At 31.5% G+C, this 22,776-nt stretch overlaps 2 protein-coding genes across 6 annotated transcripts; one reads left to right on the forward strand and one right to left on the reverse strand.

Moving 5' to 3' along the window:
* The first annotated feature begins 3,249 nt into the window (after positions 1–3,249).
* On the forward strand, positions 3,250–4,437 carry LOC138934763 (calmodulin-like protein 4). 2 transcript variants are annotated; one of them, XM_070298820.1, is made up of 5 exons: positions 3,250–3,391; positions 3,570–3,600; positions 3,693–3,824; positions 3,924–4,073; positions 4,142–4,437. In XM_070298820.1, exons 1-5 carry the CDS (start codon positions 3,389–3,391, stop codon positions 4,240–4,242), a joined length of 417 nt encoding a protein of 138 aa, XP_070154921.1. In that variant the 5' UTR covers positions 3,250–3,388; the 3' UTR covers positions 4,243–4,437. The 2 variants fall into 2 exon arrangements, with proteins under 2 accessions (XP_070154921.1, XP_070154919.1); XM_070298818.1 differs by having other exon boundaries at positions 3,891–4,073; positions 4,142–4,436.
* A 476-nt stretch (positions 4,438–4,913) lies between these two features.
* Positions 4,914–22,693, reverse strand: LOC138934606 (neuronal acetylcholine receptor subunit alpha-7). Of its 4 annotated transcripts, none has more exons than XM_070298540.1 (9): positions 22,589–22,693; positions 17,552–17,688; positions 13,130–13,284; positions 12,406–12,589; positions 10,314–10,530; positions 8,104–8,238; positions 6,946–7,124; positions 6,299–6,431; positions 4,914–5,660 (listed from the first exon to the last, which is right to left on the reverse strand). In XM_070298540.1, exons 1-9 carry the CDS (start codon positions 22,650–22,652, stop codon positions 5,410–5,412), a joined length of 1,455 nt encoding a protein of 484 aa, XP_070154641.1. In that variant the 5' UTR covers positions 22,653–22,693; the 3' UTR covers positions 4,914–5,409. The 4 variants fall into 4 exon arrangements, with proteins under 4 accessions (XP_070154641.1, XP_070154640.1, XP_070154644.1 ...); XM_070298539.1 differs by having other exon boundaries at positions 6,299–6,434; XM_070298543.1 differs by having other exon boundaries at positions 5,571–5,660; positions 6,932–7,124.
* Positions 22,694–22,776: the final 83 nt, after the last annotated feature.

Raw genomic sequence — 22,776 nt, forward strand, 5'->3', positions numbered from 1 at the left:
TAAATTTAAATATTACGGAAAATGGCGTCCCCTCTGTTTGAATTTTATCCGATAGACTTGAAATCTGTCAAAGATGCCGCGTTTGAAAGGACACGCTTGCCGGGCCGTCCCGTATACGCGCGAACAGACACATAGGCAGTTGCGCCTGCTCTGTTGTATATGTAAATGTCTGACACTCACCGAGGCGCAGCTTCTCGTAGCTTCGAAAATCCTACCGCCTAGGCCACGGGCGTTCTCTCAACCGCGATCCTGCTGGCCGATGTCGCGCGCCACGCGAGGATGAAAAGCCCCGTGTGTCATCGGCGTTCACCGTCGCGTAGCGACGCCGCCCGCGTACTCCGCTGTGCGAGACACACCAGGCATCCGGGATACGGTGGGGGCGCACACACAGGGACACTAAACACACATACACACGCGAAATGAGAGACAGTCGATGTCCTTTGACACGTCGCTTAACGTTGACAGCCGTGGCGAGAGACGCACCCCGCGTTACGCGAAACGAAATATCAGGCCGCGCGCGAGCACGGACACGATACGCACGAATTACCGATATCGACGTGAGCGCGGTCCGCATCGGACTGATGAGATTCGCGCGTACGAAGACTCCCGAGGACAACGACTTCCACCACCGACCACCGCATGCGCGCGCGTTCGACCCAGCTGTATGCTTCCCCCTCTCTCGCATTTCTCTATCTCTCTCTCTCTCTCTCTCTCTGTCCAATCTACGGAACGCCGTGAGATGTTCCACTGCTCCGTCTGCTACTCGCGTTTTTTCTCCCTCCTCCTCTCTCTCTTTCCCTCTCTCTCCCTCTCTCTCTCTTTCTCTCTCTTTTATATACATGTTAATATATTTATTATAGTAAAATCACAGTTAGTCGAGACTCTCATTACAAAATTTTTCGCGATCGCGTAAAGTGTAATTGTGAATATTGTACAAGATGACATGCTAATATATATTTATTTTATACATTTGTCAAAGCGCAGAGGATAAATATTTCTTTCTCCTTCTCTCCCGTATCCTTCTGTCATCCCCTCGCGCCGAATCGCTCCCCTCCGCGAACGAAACGGGCTTATTCAACCCTCACACCCCTTCTCGCCCCATCCAACCATCCTATCTCGCGGCGAACACGTCGCCCGCGGACTCGCACCCGCGCGCGCGTTCATCCTGTCTCCTCTTCAGCCTCCTCCGTGCGAGAGGAGGAAGATTGGAGCAGCCGGCACACCAGACAGGACGAGATGCGCGAGCGCCCGGCGTCGTCGTCCTTTCGAACTTTCTCCATCTCGCTCGCATCCTTTACACCGAGATATTCCGCCTCCCGTTTTCCCCTTATATTCCTCGTTCGATTTCCCTCTCTCTCTCTCTCTCTCTCTCTCTCTCTCTCTCTCTCTCTTTTTCCTCCTCTTCCTCCTCCCTACGTCTACCCCATAGATCTACATCTACTTCGTACAGTTCCCGCGTCTGTCGCGCTATATATTTCCGTATCTGTCGTTCGGTATATTGCTTTCACCCCTCGTATATTCGAAGTATAAGCGCAGCGAGCCTTTTCCTACGCGAAGGAGGGCGATCTATCAATGAAACAAAAGGAGCGCGTAAAAGCGACGACGATGGTGACAGAAGGACGGAGGGTGGCGGCCTAGAATCCCTCCCTCCATTCCGTTGATCTTCGACGGCGCGAAACCATTACCCCGGGAATGTTGCGCGTTGGATTAGTTTGATTATCGACATGCGGCGGCGCCGGGGCCGCGAGCAATTTAATTATGGAAACGGTATGCTACAAAGGACGAGCCCGCGATATCCAATTAGTTTCCACGGGCTGCTGCGAGTTCGTATTCGCTCTCAACGACTGCTAACCCCGGCAGGAGCGCTAATTGTTCGTAACTATCGAACGAGGAAGCTTCACATTAACTAGCGTGATGATCGCGTTCTCGCGTTTGTTTACAGAACAATTTGCAATCACATTTTTGTTTTAATAATTAGAATAGAAGAGAATGGATCAATGTTAATATCAAGTTCAAATAAAATTAATGTGATAATAGAAAATAAAAGAAACATAAGATTAGAAGTAATCTTATCTTTTTTATCGTTAGATCCAATTTCACATGTAGACTACACTTACTCAAATGTCAGATAATCTTAATAGATCGGATCAAATATCTTCTGTGACTTTGAGAGAAATGCAAGTAATCTCTCGATATATTTTTGCTCGCGGAACCAAATTACACCATTAATTCGCAATCGTGTCGCGCGAGCAAAGTCGATATTCCACGTCTCTCGTCTTTCATCCTCTTGACGTCACGAAGTAACGCTAAACGAGAATCATTCCGGGTCGAGTCATTCCCGGAGATGCGAAAAAAATTGATTCGTCTCCAGGGTAGATCCGAGGGATGTGGAAAAGAGAGTGATCGTCGACACCGTATAAAAGGCGCGGGATTGATGGCGAAGCCTTTTTAATGAGAAGCAAAGACAAACGTTAATCAGTAATATACGCGCGGCACACATTCAAAATAAATTCTAATCCGCTACGCGAGTCGCTCGGAAGGGACGATTACCGGATCATTGTTCCGTCCGGCCATTCTTTTCGGGATGCTGCGGACGGCTTTTTTCGCCGTCCGATCGTATTAGTGGCAATTAGCGCGGAATTTATTCCTCGAAAAGAGAGTTGCCGAACGGCTAATGCCGTTTGATTAATCGTTCTTTTTCAACCATCTCAACGAATTGTTACAGAAATAGTCGTACATTTTTTTTTTTTTTAATTTTTTGCCGAATAGGTAAATCAAAATCTTTAAACAATTAGCTTTCAAAATCTTTTCTAATACAATTGTCTGAAATATTTCGCGAAAGAGATTGACAGATTTTCCAAAAATATAAACGAAATATGATGCCAAAAAATATATGCATAAATTGAACTAAATAATTGTACATATATAATGGTTAAACGGCGTTGTATGATATATTAATTCCAGAATACGTGTATAAGAGAAAAATCTTTGAGATACTACAGCAATTTTTACTATGCAACTTACTTTTCTGATATCTCTCATGTTGTTTTGCATAAAAAATCTTTTCCTTTTTCTCAGCAATTCTTAGAAAATCTTCAAATTTCGTCTTCCTCAATACAGTATTCGACTTGATCGTTATGAAAATTATTTCTCTGATATTTGAGTGTTTTACCAATCTTTAAAAAAAAAAAAAAAAAAAAAAGTTGGCACGATTGATTTCTAGTACATCATCGCGGCAGATGATGTCGCTCTTTTCCAAGCTACGAAGATAGAACAGGTGAGACAAGGTTATGTCTCGCTGCATTAAACATCTGTCATCTATTGTGTCAAAATTTTGAAGAAACAATTCGATACTCGAGAAAAGAACGCGATCTTCTGATAATCAATCATGGTAATTTCAATATATATTTTAATTATCAAATCTATTGGAAATATTATAATTTGAGACTCGATTTACTTTCTTTATGTCCTATACATGTAATTGTCTTTGACATAATAGAGTTCGTTAATTTATTTACAATTCTATTTACCCTTCGTATTTATTGAGTATGATAATTGTAATATTACAGGCACGTTACTTTAGAGAAGAAGATATAGATGGTACGTTGAAGATATCACAATATTATCATTGCATATTTTTTTGTACATCTTTCTTAAGTTGAATAAACATTAATATGATTTTTTTTTAATAGAGTTTCGGGAATGTTTCTATTTGTTTGCTCGAAGCGGTCAGATTCGTACACTTGATGAACTCACCATAATTATGAGATCTTTAGGGCTAAGCCCGACTATTGCAGAGTTGAACAAGTATATGAAGGATAAAGGTAACAATGTTTTTATGCTAATTATTTTCTTTTCAAACGAAAAGTGTTCGTCTACCTCAATTCCAGGTGGAAAAATGTCTTTTGCTGATTTTTTGGAAGTCATGCATCTTCAGACTCGTGCAGAGGATCTACCGAAAGAAGTGATTAAAGCTTTTCAAGCTGCGGATATCTCTCACAGTGGCACAATTCCGGCACGGCAATTAGCACACATGTTACTTCACTGGGGAGAACAATTAAGTAGCAAAGAAGGTAAATAAATAATTCATTCAATCTTGTTTTTGCTATTGCTTTCTACGATATACCGTCTTCTGTTACAGTGGAACAGATCTTTCGCGAGGCCAACGTATCTCTAAATGGACATGTTAAATATGAAGACTTTGTGAAAATAACCTGTGCACCTGTACCTGATTATTACTAAATATTATTAAAAGAGACTCACATTTATATATATTCTATTTACATATTTAATATTTTTATTATAGATGGAAATGTATGAAAGACTAAAACATTTTATATATAGATATAAAAAAAAATTAATTTATTACATCTTTTTATAAAAAATTGTATAACTTAAAAATGTGGTTATGGGACTTTCTCATGGTTACTGGATATAATAAATAAAGTTTATTTCATTATTTATTCTTTTTATGTCTTGATTATACTTTCAACCCTGTTCAAATATGTATTAATTTTTAACAATACATCTATCGTACATTCAGATACCGAGTTCTTTATAAATAAGGAACATTTATTTCTAGATCTAAATATTAACATTTATATTAATACCTATTGTTAATGTACTAATGAATTTTTATGAACTTACGGCATCGCTAAATTTACATATTTTGACAAATTCGATGCATATATTTACAGTTTTTTCAGCTACTTTATTTGTTCAATATCAAAGAGAAAACATCAAGAGTAAAAGTGAATTTAAATTGTACTTTTGAAACATAAATATTTAAAAAGTCTTTAAGAATTTCTTAAAAAAAAAATAAATAAATAAATAAATTTGTTGCCAATGATGATTCTAACAATCCATTTTATTCTTTAATTTTACCTCTGATTGAGAAATAAATACTTCGTTTTTTAAATATACACGTATAGACTGCAAAAAATTCACGAATTAAAAAAACCGATAAAAATTGAAATCTCAAAATAATCGAACTTTTCTTCTATTAATCTTCAAAATAATCAGAAATTAAACAATTAAATTTGTTTATAATAATTACAGTCATAATTATGTTAGTAAGTTTACTTCTAGTTGGAATATAATCATATCATAAATAATGAAAAATAAAGATATTTTTATTTTTTATAATGCCAATATTTCTTTGTAGGGAGCAAGAATAAGTTTCTATCAAAGCTGCTTATTCATGGATTAGTACACATATCTCATCATAAAACAGATAACGAGAAACACACTCATATATTCTTTATATCGACGAATCTACTGAATTGTTTAATCTTTTTCAATGTGCATATATGTGAAAAGAATAAAATTATTCTTTGAGTCCAGCAATGATGAAGAAGAAGTTTTGACCGCCAACCGTTTAGTCGATTAGTCGAATCGATAATCCAAGGATTACCCATCCTTAGATGCATCCTGAGTCGGAGGCGAGCCGCATAAAATCACCGCCGTACTAATAATTGTCGTGAGAAAGAAAACGCACAATAGCGCACGATCACTGACCAGAGCGACTTGTTTCCAATCTAACTCTGTCCTTTCTCGGCGATCTTGTTCTACCAGGCGCCGCTCGTTCCTCTCAATGGTCGCATGCACTCTTCCCAGGACCCGAGACCATTGCGTCTCAAGGCCGCCTTCTTTTCCGAGATCTGCGCAATCGTTCGACACGATTTGTAAGGCATTGATTGCACGACACGAATCAGCTGATTAACGAAATGGACTAGATCAGGCTAAATCGAAGACTACCAAACTAAATCAAAGACGATGATTGATCAGGCTATAATGTTTCATGAGAGAAATATGCTCGTAACCAAGCAAAACAGCTAAAAAATAAATTGGATCGCTCGATTGAAAATACATTGGACACATGAATACATAAAAATAAACATCCTTTTATAATAATCAAGTATTACGCAAAAATTAAATACTTTTATAAAAATATATATTATTTTTTGCGAAATATTTGTCATATTTTTCATAATACAATAAATTTATAAAAAATTGGAAAATTTGTAAAACATTACGATTTTAAAAATAGGATATACTTTTTACGAAAGAATGGATGAAAAAATTTATAACAGAATAAGAATAAATTAACAAACTCACTTAAAGATAAATAATAGAAATACACATATTCGTAAACGATGATACATATACATATAATATTGTGGAATATATACGAGAGTTAAAGAAATCAAGTAACATGTGTTTTTGTTATTAAACCAATTATAACAAAAAGAAATATATTGCAAATATAATCGATTATTTATTTATAAAATAAACTCACCTAAACTGGGACTGCTGCTATTACTATCATCCCTCCTCGATACATACTTGGGAGATATGTGCTGTTCCGGCAATTCGGATTTACAGTGCAGCGGACAATTGTTCTTTCGTCTCGGGAATGGTTCCGGCGGTTCCTGCTGATATAACAAATCTCTGTGATCTCAGATTGATGATCACGCCGTAACTTTTCTATAGAACATAGAAATAGCGGGGACGCTTATAGAAACGATATCAACATGAAACTTTATCTGTGCAAAGCATAATTTTTTTTCACGTATTCTCTTGGTTTTTTATACATTTTTTTATATTATCTCACAATTCTTTTAGTTTTCTTTTGCTCAAATTTATCTTTCTTTACGTAACATTACATTAAAAATATCATTCTTACTTTTTTTATAATTTATGTATGTTGAAATAATCCCTGCTCTTTTTTTTTTATTCTATGCTTGGTTCTGTTTAAGCTATTATTTGTCGGAAGCTGCACGATTCTCAGAATTATTATTTGCCCGATCGCTGAGAATCGCGCAGCGGAAATATTGACTCAATTTTATTATATTCAAATGATTAAGAAACATCGGATTGCGATTTATAAAATGCCCCACGTGTTACAAAGAACAATATTCATGTGCATTACGTTATTCGTTTTACCGATCTATTCTCCTCTTCGAAATTCAGAAATACTATCCTGGCTAATTTGTCTAAGACCAACGATCTCACGATACTCGGTACTCGTATACCCCGCACACCACGGTGATGCAAATTCAATGTTACAACCGCCAGACCGGATGCAAACGACACCAGGCAAATGCTGACACCGTAATAAAGACCTGAAAACATATCGAGAGAAAAAAACATATATCAATAAGATAAATTTACTTTTTTTAAATATAAAACTCTAAAAAACGAACAGATAATAACAATTTAAAAGTAAAATTGTATACAAAGTATGCAATATTAATTTTTAAAATAATATTTCCATTTCACAAGACACGAAATATAAAATATTGTATGTATATTGTAAAATAATATTGTACTACTATTTATATGTAAAGATATTTATACATATAAATATATAATAATAATGTAAGAATATGCAGGTGTATAAAAAATGTATAAATCGAGCAAAATGAAGAACGACAATATTGTTTCTATCATTTGATACAAAAATATTCTCTCAATCTGAATATCATACATTTTTTTATAATTTTCCAAAGAAATTGTCTATTATTTTCTTCTAATAAATTCAAACGATGATACTTAACCATTAAACACAAAATTTTTCTCCATTTAGTTAATAGAATATTGAACTGCTTTCATTCAGTTGTCTCGTTATAATTTAAACACATTTCTTTTTCCTTTGAAGGTAACAGAAATACGATGGTGCTCGCTCTTGTACACGGTTAACCGCGTCTCCAGAAAATCCCAGGTGCATTTTCCCACGAGTTTTTTAATGATTAACGGGTAACGAGCAGCTATGGCGCTCAAACGTAAATCGCAATCACATTCTGCGTTACATAAAATCAACGAAAGAATTAGGCGACACTTATATTATTTTAATGTTAAAAATATCTGATGTATACTTCTCAAAAGAGATACAAATTTAAAATATTTTAACTAAACAGAATAATATATATAAAATAAGATTGCGATAGATCGTAAAAAAAGATAGAGAAAAGAGAGAGAGAGAGAGAGAGAGAGAGAGAGAGAGAGAGAGTATTCCAAAAATATTTTTTAAATATAAAAATATATATCTTGCTTTTATTCAAATTAAAGATTACGATCGAAAACATCTGACCAAATACTCACTTATTAACGGCGTCTTCTCCGTAGGCGGCAAAGTTTCGCGAATGGTCATCAAAAAGACTGTCATGGAGAGAAGGGCCGAGATGCCGAGGGTGACTTTCTCTCCCGACTCAGAGGGCACGTAGAAAACCAGCAGGGCTGGAAAACAAGCAAAAGAAACGTTCGCGAAAGTTTTACTCTTGTCGCGGAATATTGAATCCGAGGTATTCCGCAAGATTTCAATCCAAAGTCTTGTAACAAACTTGAATGTAGTAATCAACAGTGGAATGATATTAGAACAGCAAAAAAACATAAGAAAAGAAGAATGAAAACATTCTCTCATCACCTTTCTTTCAAGACTTCGGTAAATTTAAATTTTCTCAAGTTTTCTATCCCTTCTTCGTTAATGTGTGCGCATATCTACTATATCTCAATTTTTTATTAATTTATACTAATTTTTTATCAATTGTACAATTCCATGTTGTTTTCTTTTACAGTGCCAATAAAGTTTCTCGCAATTTTTATTTAAATTTTAATTTTACGAAAAATATTAACGAAGGAAATAAATTTAAATTATATCTTCTTCTTGCTGTTATTGTCATGTAGAGATATTCACACGCGGAACCACGCAACGATTTTCCGATAATAAAATTCACAATTGTCATTTTAAACTATCCTGGACAATAACTATCAATTTTATCATCGGAAAACCATTGTGTCGTTCCATTTACCAGACAGTCTTGATTGCTCTACTCGGTCTTATATTCTGTTGTTCTGTTGTTTTAATATTTACATTTTTATTTTTGTATATCTTGTCTTTTTATTTATGTATTTTTAATTTTTATAATATATAATTTTGTTTATTTTACAAAGAACTGTTTCTTCAGTTGATCGATAATTGCTGATAACTTAATTCCGATATCCGACGAATTCTTGGCAAATTTCTTTCATTATCGGTAAACGGCAGAAGCAATGTAATGAAATGCTTCGGTTCATGCCGTCGTTTCCTTAAAAGCAGCAACTTAATTCGTTTTCTCTCGTACAAATCCTAATGCGATTAAATCCAGTGGCCGATATTATTTTTCGAGCTATCGTTCACGGACAAAACTAATATTTCGATCGTTAGTTTTACGCATTGCTTCTACAAGGAGTCTATTTACCATATAATATTTATATAAATTATATATATATATATATATATATATATATATATATATAAATATTACAAATAGAGCTCCGAAATTTTGTTAAAATAAGAAATATATATATAATATTATATGTATATAATTTTCCTAAAAAACAAATCACAATATTTATACTTTCTTTATATTATCTTCAATAGTATTTAATAACAACAATTACCCCATCGTTTGTGCGACGGGGTAATTAACTCTCTCGATATCTTCGCAAAAAATAAGTTCTTCAAATTTGCCAAGAGGACTCTTTCCATAATATTATTCGCAATATTCTTATATAAGAACTTCTAATTTCGGAGCTTTTACCTAAATATCCATATAAAAACAACGATCGTATACACTTTACTTTCTTATCATCTGATAGATCTCAACGTATAATTTGATCGCTCGCATAGTTTTAATAAAAACGCCATTCTTCTTAAGACTATGAAAACTATTATGCAAATTTATTTGATCTGCATCTTACGCGTTCTCGTAGAGGCTTAATTTTCTTATGCAAGCAAGCCGTGCGGAGAGTGCGGAAAGATCGCAAGGGAAAATCTTCATTTAATCTCGTATATGACTTCTCATGCGAGCTGCTTCGTAGTTTTGAAGCTTATTTAAGAAATTTATTTCCTAACTAACGATGTTATTTCTCTTTTTAATGAACGACCCGAGCGATACTCGAAATTTGCGTCGCGTTACCACACGTCATCGATTCGCAATTTTTGAAAGTTTATTTAAAAAACTAAATAGGAATTTTTTTTTTATATATATTTTCTTTTTAAAAGATATTTTTTTAATATAATATTTATGTAATAATATATCGATTAATTTATTTACTTTCCGTTAAATATGATAATCTTTATAATAACACAATTTGGATATGATTTTCTTTCTATTTTATGACATAAAATCGCAGCGAGAAAATTTGTAATGCAAATAAATATCGAAATAATGATTATTATTTCACTATATGAACGGTAAATAAAATCAATTATATTTCGCTGAACACGTTTCGTGTCGTTTTAGTCACGTATACATATTTACTCCACTTACCGACACCGTTGATTAGTATGCAGGGCAGAATCAGGTTGAAGACGTAGAACATCGGACGTCGTCGTAAGCGAATCTCGTAAGTGATGTCGGGATACGGTTCTTGGCAGCAGGAGTAGTACTCGATGTTTCTGCGGGCGATGAAATCCAGAAGATGGAACTCGCCGTTCGCTTGATAATTACTCATGTCCCCCTGCTCGCTCTGTCTCTCCAGCTCAAGCTGATGCCCGCAAAATTTCCCCGTATAAGTTACGCTCGATCGCGACAATCGATGGGACGGATCCGCCGTCATTTTGTCCATGAAAGCTCGGCGAATTTTCAAGTAATAAAAAGTCAACCGAGAGCGCGGTTTATCGAACGTTGCGCTATTCGTTAAACGCGAAAGCCGGTTTATCGACTAAAAGTTAAATTGGCAATTGACAGCCCGAATATCTTTCGACTGCAAACGAAATCTTTTTGTGTATCCTGTCACAGCTTCATTATCGAGAGCTGTTTATTTCATTAATAATGGTATAAATCAAGATATAGTATATATATTATTTTATTTTGCGATAACATTGTATCAGTATATGAAAAAGACTGAAGGATAAATTAAATTTAAAAAGAATATAAATTTGTTATATATGGTAAATACCATATCTGACATACGATCATTGTCTCTTGATTGAATTTTAATACAATTATCTTTGTTTATTTTTCTTTTTCCATTTTTATAATTTTCTTTTCATCGTATAATTGCTCTCATGTCAAAAATTATTATTTGGAAGAAGAACTTGTTTGAATTTATTATTAAAAAGAAAAATCGCGCTATAATAATTTTTATTTAAAAAATTAATTACCGATATTTAAAAAAATTTATTACAGGAGATGATTAACGTGCAAAAGATTCCCCTGGACAAGTATTTTAAACCGCATTGATGTTCTCGACTTTTATGCGACAAAAAAAAATGGTATCGACGTTATCCAAAGTGTATTCAACGCGGAGAGATAGAAAATGGGAAAACTCTGTGAAAGATAGGCAGAAAGTTCGGTGCGGAAGCGAACGGAACGGCTCTCGTATTGAATTCTTCTCGTGATGCTGGGATTAAGCTCTTCGATCTGCCCGAACCATTTTCATGACTTGGCAGACCCGCGTTTTCGATTCCACAGCTGTGTTAAGCGTCCCCGAATTTCCAAAGCCGAAGCTTTGATTCGCGAACAATAATTTCTTTTTTATTTATTTACGCATCGCACGCATTGCCGTTACACGCTGCATTACACAATTCTTTTTCTGCATATCTTTATATAATACCAAAAAATATTTGTTGTTAAAACATAGACAGAGACATAGGATTATCCACGATATATCTTTAACAACATTTTAATAAAATTTCAAGACATATCTATATATAAAATTTAATCCAACTATTTATATCTAATCTAATTTTTTCATCGCCCTATATTATGTAAATTTCTTATTTTATATAAACAACATTTTTGTACGTCGGTACTTTCTTCAATCTTTGAATAACTAATACGATCTTTAATTTCTATCATAAAATATGCTATGGCTTCTTAAATGAAGGTGAATATAAGACCGCGAAGAATTACGGCTGGTCGAGTGTTGAATTTAATTTGATTTAAAAAGAAATCTACAAGATGAATAGTCGCGCCAACCGATAATCACCCGTAAAAAAATTTTACGTCACTATTTTAAATACTTTAAAAGTTCTACAATTATAAGAATCAATGAAAGAAGTGACTAATTGAAAAATATAACTGAAATTGTCATCTGACACGACAAAATGCTTATTTATTTGAGATGTATCTCCAAAATATCTCTAGAAAATTTAATATCAATAATAAAAATGCATTTATGCGTTAATGCAAAACGTAAAATTTTGCAAATTTTACATTTACATCATTGGATAATTCGTACAAACGGAATATTAAAAACTTTTTAAAAAAGAAATTCGTTAGGCAGCGCAGTGATCTATTCTATTAAAATTAAATATTCAGTTATGTAAATGTGAATCTTTGACATTTTGCATTTGCGCGGATAAAAATCCAGATGTGCAACGTAACATTTAGAATATGGAATGTGTATAAAACTTACTTGATATCCGTCGTATGTCCAAGAGGCCCATTTCAGAGCGCATCGTTGTTCGTCAAAGGGAAAAAATTCTACGTTTATGTCACAACTGCTACGAAAGATACCATGACTTAACCAGACCACTTCGCCTGTGTGACTGACGATTACGTTTGTATTGATGACTGCTGAACTATATTGCGGATCCGCACTATAACAAAAAAATTAAAAACGCAATGAAATTCCTTTTCTTATTTTGATCTTCAAATTCCATGTTTCTGAATTTTCTTTTTATGATATTTAGAAAATTATATTTTTATTTTTTTAAGATTTTGTAAAAATTGTATATTAAATTAATTTTTTTATTTCTTAATTTTTCATCTTTTTTCTTGGTTTTTATATTCAATCAACTATTGAAAAAATATCTCTTTTTAAAATTATCTATAAACTCTTTTGAATTATCTTTTCGATTCAGAATCAGCTTTAACCCTTATTTTTACCCTTGTCATGTAAAGTATGCTATGCAAAGTATTCCGTAAGAAATCGGAAAAAGTTTCAAAAGGATAGCAGAATTATGAGATTTCTCAAGAGACCATAAGTCATTGGTTCCAATTTGTAAAATTTTTCAAATCTTTTAAAGCCACAATATATATGAATATATATAAACTTGCTCTTATCAAGATATATTTTGGAATATTATTATTTTTGAAGCTCGTTACATTCACTCTATTTATACGAGACAACTGCTTACTTGTTATATAAAATAGTGTCAGGTCGCCAAACACGATTATAGGGAACACGAATTACTCGAATTCCAGCAAATTCCGAGGCATTCCATTTCAAATGATGGTCTGTCCAAACCTGCGTAACCCAACAATTGGTCGTGAGTATTTGGTTCTTTTCATCCTGTAATAAAATCATAATGGCAAATTGCGACTTGTAAACAATCGTAAAAAAATGATTTTTATATGATGCTTGTGTGTGTGGACTTAAATATATCTAGCATCGTACTCTTAATTTATCTCATTAAGTTAAATTTAATTTAACAATTAATTAGAAGACAGCGCATGATAGGGAATAGATCTATTCCCTGCTCCTATTAGTGGATAATTTCTATTTCCTGTTTCTATTGTCTGTACTTTTGTATTGTGCAATAGGCCTTATAGTTAAAAGGTTGAAAAATCGATATGTTAATGACACTGTGTCAACCTCTCTGTTTGAGATACTGAGAAAGACTAAACGACTTTTATTAATCTATCGTATATGTTATTTAAATTCTCTGTGTTCTTTTAAGAGTTAATAATGTTGTCATATTTTTTAAAAATATTATATATAAAATGTCAATATATTAAATATTAAAATATATGTGTGTGTGTGGGAGGGGGGAAAATATATATAGAAAGTATTAAGTATTGATAAATTTTATTATTAATATAAAATTTAACTATCAAAACACACATGCACTATCAAAATCAAATATCGGAAGTAATTTATCATAAAATATTTAATTTGTAACGTCTCAAAGAATTACTATGTCTCTGAAAGAAAACCGTTGAAATTGATCTGTTTGATTAATTGAAGCGTATATTTCAGGGAAACGAATTGTCGACAATATGGTCGGCAAACGACTGACGATATATATCTTTCTTTCTATTTATAGAAAAAACTCGACAATCCTTGATAAAATCCGAAACAATTACAAAGTTCAGTAATTCTATTCTTTCAATTATTTTAATTCAACGCATTTATTTCTAGATCCATAAAAAAATAATATTTTGAATAAGATTTAAAAGTATTAAACATTTTATAAAATAAATCGTATATATAGTTAGCAAATCAAATAATTAATAATAAATTTAAAAAAATCTCTTAAATATAACAACTGAGAATGAATAAGATAATAAATAAAATAATAGCAAAAAAAGCCGGTATAAAATTAAGTTATTTAAATAGTATTTTTTAAATATAAATAGTACTTTTTTGAATATATTTTTTATAAATTAAATGACTAATATAAACTTTTATATATTTATCAGTAAAACTTAAAAAAAAAACATGCTTTAATTCGCTTGATAAAAACATTAATCCAACGTATCGTTTTGTTTAAAAAAAAATCATAAACATTACTTTTTTGGCATAGATTCTAACTTTAAAAGCTTAATTAAAGTATACGGAATAATCTCGCAGCATTTAATTGACTCTCGTAATCGTGCGAAATCCGGAAAACGATGAATTCCACGGTGAACACGTTATCTCGACAGAGATCGACGCATATACGATGCTACATCCGATCGATACAAGAGTCCAATTAGATTTCGCGTTATTATATGTGAGGAATATAAATATTCACAAAGTTTCATACAAGTTCCGCGTTCTTTTTCCATGTCCGCTCATTGATTCGCTTCAACCAGTTTTCAAATTTTCAAAAGATTACTCACGTCTGATATCTCAAGATTTTTTTTAATTCAATTAATAGAATAACGAATAGTAACAAATTAAAATTTAAATAATGTTTAAATTATCTATTTATTTTTTTAAATAATTGTGATTTGATAACTACATATAAATTAATAGTATATGAAATAATTGCTTTTTTCGCGAAGGGAAAGACTAAATCATATTCTTTCTAATGCTCGATATTCATCTTCATGTTGGCTTCTTGAAAAAGCCAACAGCTTTCAACGAAATGTGTGATTCGTAGTATATTATTATATAACGATGATACTATATTGTTGTGGGACTATGTATATTTGTCAATTGTAGAAGCTAGGTATGTCGAGAATTTAAGTGATATTTGTAGTCGATTATTATTTGGCGAATAATCATGATTTCACGAATCTAAAGTTTCATCCGTCAGTAGCACATAAATCAAATTATTAGTTGTGACTCAAGGTTTAATTAACAAATTATTATATAATATCTAAATAATTTATAATTATTGCTTTTATAGATTTTTTGTAATTCTCTCTCTCTCTCTCTCTCTCTCTCTCTCTTTTTCTCTTTCTTATTTTATAAACATATGTATAATAGTATAATTAATAAAAATAAGAACTTTATATTTAATTAAGATAATAGAAAAGAAACATTTTATACAAATAAGTTTTTAATATTATTATTTATTTATCTCATTCTTTCTTTTATATTAAATAATTGTGATTGAAAAGGATAAATAAGATTGTATCACACTCCAAAATAAAGAGAAAAAGAATGTAATAAAAATAATGCAAGATTATAAATATTAATTATTAGGTAAATAGAGGCTTCTTAAACAGAAAATCATCATAGAGAAATCTATCTTGAATTAATTACGCTCTCTTGATCACAGATTGAGAATAACGCTCAATAATCCATAAATAATATCCCAGAAAATTTTCGATAAAGTTGAAAATTGACTTGATGTATGAACCGAAAGAGAAGGGGAAGTAGGGGAGAAGGAGATCGCGTGGTGTTATACTATCATTGATGTTATTAAACGAAACGAAACGGAAAGGGATAACGACGAGTCGAATGATTGATTGTATTGCAATTGATATAACGATTTCTCGTTAAATTGTCCCGAGTCTTCTTAGGGTGATCGGTTTATTATGCTACGCGAAAGGTTGCTCTCGTTATACCACCATACGCGAAACAAATGTTCGGAAACTTTCCCACCGCGTGTCTTACCTATTCTCACGCCAATTTATCTCGCCTCTCTCCGATTACCGTGATCACCCATGACCCCGTCGCGGTCGCAGTATTTCTATTTTTGATACACATTTTTTTCAGTTTTACCTTGTGTTGTACATCGTGTTTTGAGGTAAATCTTTATCTCGACACAAGGTAAAATTGAAAAAAATGTGTATCGAAAATAGAAATACTGTGAAATAGTAAAAAATCCTCTCGAGATCATACACATAGAGTAACAGATATAAAAAGATATAAATAATAGGCATAAAAAAATTATATATATACTTATATATGTATATATAATTTAAACCAAAACTGTTTAAAATATCGGATTATGTACGATTTGATATCTTTTATCGCTAATTTAATTTTCTATATGCATTAATATAATTGTATCTAAGACAAATATATTTAATAAATTAATAGCGGGGGAGAGGTACCATGCGGATATATATATTAAAAAACATAGATAATGATTTTATTATATCAATTTTATGCGTTCTTAAATAATATATTAGTTCTATAGTTTATTTCTTATAAACAGACGATAAATACGAATATTATTATTATTTTAGTTTGATATTTTTTGCGGTCACGAGCAGAAATTTATTTTATTAAGGATGAAATCCGTTTACTGAAAATTCTGTTTGAATGCAAACAAACTGGTAAAGATCTATAGACACGAACGTGCATATATCGTTAAAAACGATATAATCACGTTGTCATGTTTTCTACCTCGGTATTTACGTTATTTTTTATTTTCTGAAATCTTATTCAAGAGATACTCTCTTTTCGATTAATACACTATTATCATGTTTATACATGGGTATATTTTTTCATATGCTTATTTTTATCGTGCTAATAAAAAATAATAACAGTGTCTCCGCAAAATTCCGTGAATGTGCACAAAAATATAGAAGTAAAAACGAAAAAATATATAAAAACATTTTTGAAGAAATCCGACGAGATTCCGCTCAATCTCGTTTTCAGAGAGGAATTTCGCGATCAACCAACACATTCTGTTTTTTTTTTTTTTAACACATTTCCTATCGCTACTGAATTCTAAAGGTTCCGAAAAAAGTGTCGGTATTCACACTAATGTTCCTATTTTATGATAATCGTTGCTATTTCACTATTTTTTTTAATAAAAAATATTTTCTCTTTGCTCTAATCAAATTAATAATATTGTTATATATAAAATAAAACTCTTAATTAACATAAAAATATAAATTACGTTAATTTCGTATTGTACTACAATACTATTACTACAATTTCAATTTTGTAAAAAATTTGCTCGCGACATTTAGATAAGTGTCAAAATTTTTTGAAAATAATGATTCTTTCGGAGATGGAATTATGCTTAACGTAAAATATACATTAAACATTATTCTAAACAAAGATATACTTTAAGAGAATGTTAAAAAAATGGCCTTTGCAGGAGGATCTGCAGTCGCATTTTCTTGTGCCATATATCGGTCTTTAAAATTGTTTGCGCTTGAATACTCACAACATCGATAATGTGATGAAGGGATAGCCCAAAGACCACGACCAAGGGCTGGGACGAATTTTTAGCTGGCCGTACACCGGCGTCATATCCATCCAGCAGATGCTTCGTCAGTCTGTATTCGTGCTCGTCACAAACACCTAAACAAATACGAATGCGATCAAATTTGAACTATTTTATTTCGAAACATATATTTATACAATTTAATTTCCAATTTCCTTCATATTGAGGAAAAATTTGAACATACCAGAACAACATAGGCGCGCGCGCTTTTATTTATGGACATTTTCCAATTTCTTTAACTTTTTTTTTTCTAACTTTAACTTTTTCTTTCACAAACTGTCATAATTCGCATGATTTGACAGTTGTAAATAACACGAATGAAACAAGTCGCAGCGCACAAACGAGACAGCCAATCAGCATCGCGGAAAAGAGGCTTTAACGTTTCAATATATTCGAGTTCAACGTTTCATGTCTTTTTTAGAAAGAGATTGATCGTGATTTGACCAAAAAAATATGTAGTATAATTAACACGATTATTTAGTATCCTATATTATTATAATAGTATGATTTATTAATAAAATTGATAAACAGATTTCTCTCTCAGTATATGTATTAAAGATTTATATATATGTTTAAATAAAATGGAATAATAACATATTTTTGTATTTTAATTGTGAAAAAATGGTCTCGAACTAAAAAATCAAAAAAATTTATGTGTTTATAATACAGTTCTTTTATGTTCAATTTAACATTGATTATTCTAGTCAAGATATATTACTCATGAATATTGAAACGATATGCCCTTCAGTCTATTCGGCTAGGGCTAGGTAAGTTTTAATATCTCTTGCTTTCAAGGTTTTAATATTCGTTGTCTTTGTAAGTGAACATTATTAATAGGTTAAAAAGAAAAAATTTTTTATAATATAATATAAATAAATAATATATAGTCTCGATAGTATAAATAAAGTTTATAAATAAATTGAATTTTAGACAAATTTAGAAAAGCATGAATTATTATACGATATAAAGTACGAGAACTTAATTATATATTAATTATTAATTATATTAATAACTTCAAATCGATAGAAACTATCAATCATAATCAATGAAAATTGAATATAAATATAATGCCATACGAAAAATAAAGCATCTATGTGAAGAATTTTATCACCGTCCTAATACAAGTGATATCTGATGAAAAAATAAAACAGATGAGCATCATTCAGAATAGAGGATGGATCGAGCAAGATGGAACGAGCAAGATCCTGAGAATCGATCTTACAAAAACGATCTGAGAGATTCCTTTCGCCGAACCCTTCTCTCTCTGATCACCGCTTTCTGATCCGTTTCGTTACGTGGATGTTCGTCCATTTTAGCGATCGGCTACGTGATCAGTAACGTCAGTCTACTCTCATTGAAACGACTATTGTGCTATGAAGCGTGGTGAAACCTGTCAGAGGACGAAGCTAATCTCAGCTCGGTCTCATCTTCTCTCGACAACGTAAGCGCAGAGAAAGATTCTGCGAGGAGGATAAGTGACACTCGTCGCGAAAATATCGGTCGTAATTAGAAGAGTAAGTTCTTATGGCTCTATCGAATTGTAAGAGAGAGCTGGACCTTCAAACAATGATGAGCATTCTTCAAAGTAACCGTTGTCACACAAAGCGAAATTGTCGACAGTTTTATTGATATATAAGATGTTTATAATTACTTTTATTTTTATATTAATTTGTAATGACAAATTGTTTTATCTATTTAAGATTCGATTTTTTCCCAACGAAGATATTAAGGCATCCATAATTTTCAATTATTTAAGGATTTTATTAATCCTTGTTTAACGATTATTAAGTAATAATTTAAATCAATTATTGAAATATACAACAAAGTATTTTTTGTTACATACATATATATATATCATTTATTATTTGCAACATTTAATACAATGTGATTTAATTTTCCTTCTCTCTAAATTCTAAAAGCAATAAAGCAGAATATCTTCAATTGCATAGCTATAAAGTTATTTGAAATCATATAAAATAATTTCTTTTTGATGCCACAAACATACTTATATATTTTGAAAAATAGTATCTCTAATATAAAATTACATTATATTATTCTGATTACAGTAAAATTGACGACAAAATTTTCGAATTTTTCACGAATTTTTTAGTATAAAAATATATTATATATATAATCATATATATATATATTTGTAAAATCAAAGCTAATATACGTTTCACTTTTCTGTTAAAATAATTTTTTTATTTTATTGCGTCAAACAAGATTTAAATAATTTAAATTAAATAGTTTTTAATAAACATAAAGATGATTAATGTTTAAATCATGACTAAAACTTTTGCTACTTTGATTAATAAAAAATATTTGATTAATAAAAAATATTAATATAAAAATAGAAATATAAAAAATAGAAATAGGAAATTTAAACATTACATTTTAACCGCAGTTTTACTATTCTTATACACAATTTAAATGTTTTTTTATAACCCCTCGATAGAGAAGATCACACAGAAAAATTCTCATAGATCGGGAAATGGGCCAACGCCTGTCACCGCCGCCGAGAAGTAAATCGAAAAATCTCACGGATTTGTAATGAGATCGCACGTCGAATGTCGATATACTGTATGAGCTTGCAGAATATCTCGCGAGATCTCAGCTGACTGACTCGAATTTCTTCGGGCAAAATGATTCACCGCGCAAAGACATCCGGTCCCTATTTCGGAGATTATTCTCTGAGATATAACGATATTTGATTATCCATGCATTTCGAGCAAGAGTAAAAGTTAAATGGTAGGTCACAAAAACAATAATTGACAAAATCAAATATAGCTAAATAATTCTTAAAAACAGATGTATCAAAAATATTAATTCTTCTATAAAATTTTATATTTAATTTTTTCATTTAAAATACAAATAATTAATGTTAATATAATAAAAATACATTATAAAATATCATTACTACAATAATGAAAAGTCGAATGACATCAATTTTATTTTTCTCTCTTTGATTTATTAGAAAGTCAGTGTATCATACATTAATCTTATTGCACACAAGATGTAACGTGTAACATTCTGTTGATAGATAGAATTCGTAAATGACGCGAAAATAATCGCCAGTATACTCGGTCAAGGCCCTCCCGAAACTTTGACACGTAAACCGATTTACTAAATGCATGCACGGGCCCGATTTCACGACAGCGAATATGCAAATTTCGTCGATGTTTCGATCACGAAATTTGGTGGCATAGAGGAGGCGTCGAATGGCCCCTTGATGCGACTGATTCGCAAACGTTTACACTGCTAGCTGCGACGCAAATATCGAATAACGAGGTCCGCTTAAGACCGAGAGCCACATTGTAGGGTAAGTAAAGCTTATTGTGAGTATCCTCGTCAATTTTCACGGTAATTTAACTTCTTTATCTCTTAATCAAAACTGTTTTCATTATAAAATAAATTAAATCATTTTATAAATATTTAATTAATGTATTAAATATTATTAAGTTGACGAAAAACATAATCAAGAAAATATTTTTGTTGATAATTTTGAAACAATGTAGGTGATCGATATTGCAATCTAGATTGGAAACGATTAAAAAAGATTTTTTTTTAATTAAAAAATTTACAGAAGAGAGAAATAGAGCGATTTCAATCGGATAGCAATATTATTGTACAATTGGAAGCTACAATTAAAAGTTCTATAAACCTTTCTTTTATGTCACCAAATTATGTCAATAAAAATAAGCTCATAAAATTCTATTTCAATATATTGATATGGGACCGTACAGTTGCGTTTGATTCTCACATTACTGTAAATAGAATTATTCATCGAAGTGTGATAAATTTAAATTGTGTACAATTAAAAATTTATGACAAGTATTCCATTCATAATCAATTAAAATTTGACTTGCTTATTTTTTCTTAAGATATTTTTAGAAATATTTTGTGGTAATTTAATTCACGCAAAGATAAATTATGTATTGCAAATCGTAAAATTATCATAACAAATCTTTGAAAATTTCAAGCTCGTGGGAAACCGTGAAAATCGCGATCTGTTTATCAAGGATATTGATTTATCAAGGATATTTTTCTAAAAATGGTTCGCAATTTAATGACGTTTCGGCTTTTGGAATTTGATCACGTCAATAATTTACATCTCTTTGATATCAGTGGTTGTGTAGCTGTGACAGACAAAAGCTATGACGAGCTTTGACGCACGACAATATCTAAACAGTTCCTAACTGTACTTTGGTACCGCGAGAACCTTGAAACTTTATTGACGACCTACATTTTTCTCAGCTTTCGAGATTATTGAATATTATAAGAAAAGAGAGCAAGTAATTAAATTATATCTCAAAGATGACAGTCATTTATCAATAACCCAATTTTTAAAACATGATAATCTGTCTTTGTATTTTTTTATTACAAATTAATGAAAATTTCTACTGTCTAGCGAACTTAATTTTGAACACACAAAACAATGTTAACAAAAATTTATTAAAAAAAGTAACTTTGAAACTAAATTTTTTAAATTTATTTCTCATACATGAATGTTTTATAATTTTCTCAATATATAATTATTTTAATCATATAACATACAAAAGTTATATAAATCCACAAGGTCTACAATTAAATTTTTCTTCATCTGTTTATAAAATCAATATATATTTTAATGACAAAATTTTTTAAATCGTTTTTAAATATATATATTCTTATTGAAAGTTTCTCTATTTAACTAAATTTTTTTTACATAAAAATAAACTCAACTTATAAGAAATTAATTAAATAATGAGAATTTATTATCTATCAATTCTTCTTAAATCAATAATTCGTGAGAACTCTTTAAATCTTAAATCTTCATAATTCAGAAATATCAATATATCGATATTGAAACAATCACTATAAAGGAAAGAGAAACAGCAAAAACAAAAATTTCGCTGTATGAATATGAATTTGTTGCTACTCTATAATTACACGCTAATAAATTGAAATGCAAAATTGTGAGAATGATCGAATACTCACCATTCCCGAAGCCGATGATCAGAAGAAGACCGTATTGAAGAAACAGGACGAGAGACAGCGACATGGAATTGAAGGCCTGGTTAACCGCGTGATCGCCTACGTACGACTGGTATACACAGCGGCGGTTTTCAACCACCGTGCAATTTTACCCCTGAATCCCGCGCTATCCCTACCAGAGGCCGCGGATT

This window comes from Polyergus mexicanus, unplaced genomic scaffold, assembly GCF_030449975.1.
Source record: "Polyergus mexicanus isolate NDT 795.1 unplaced genomic scaffold, iyPolMexi1.0 SCAF_7, whole genome shotgun sequence".
NCBI classification, from domain to species: domain Eukaryota; kingdom Metazoa; phylum Arthropoda; class Insecta; order Hymenoptera; family Formicidae; genus Polyergus; species Polyergus mexicanus.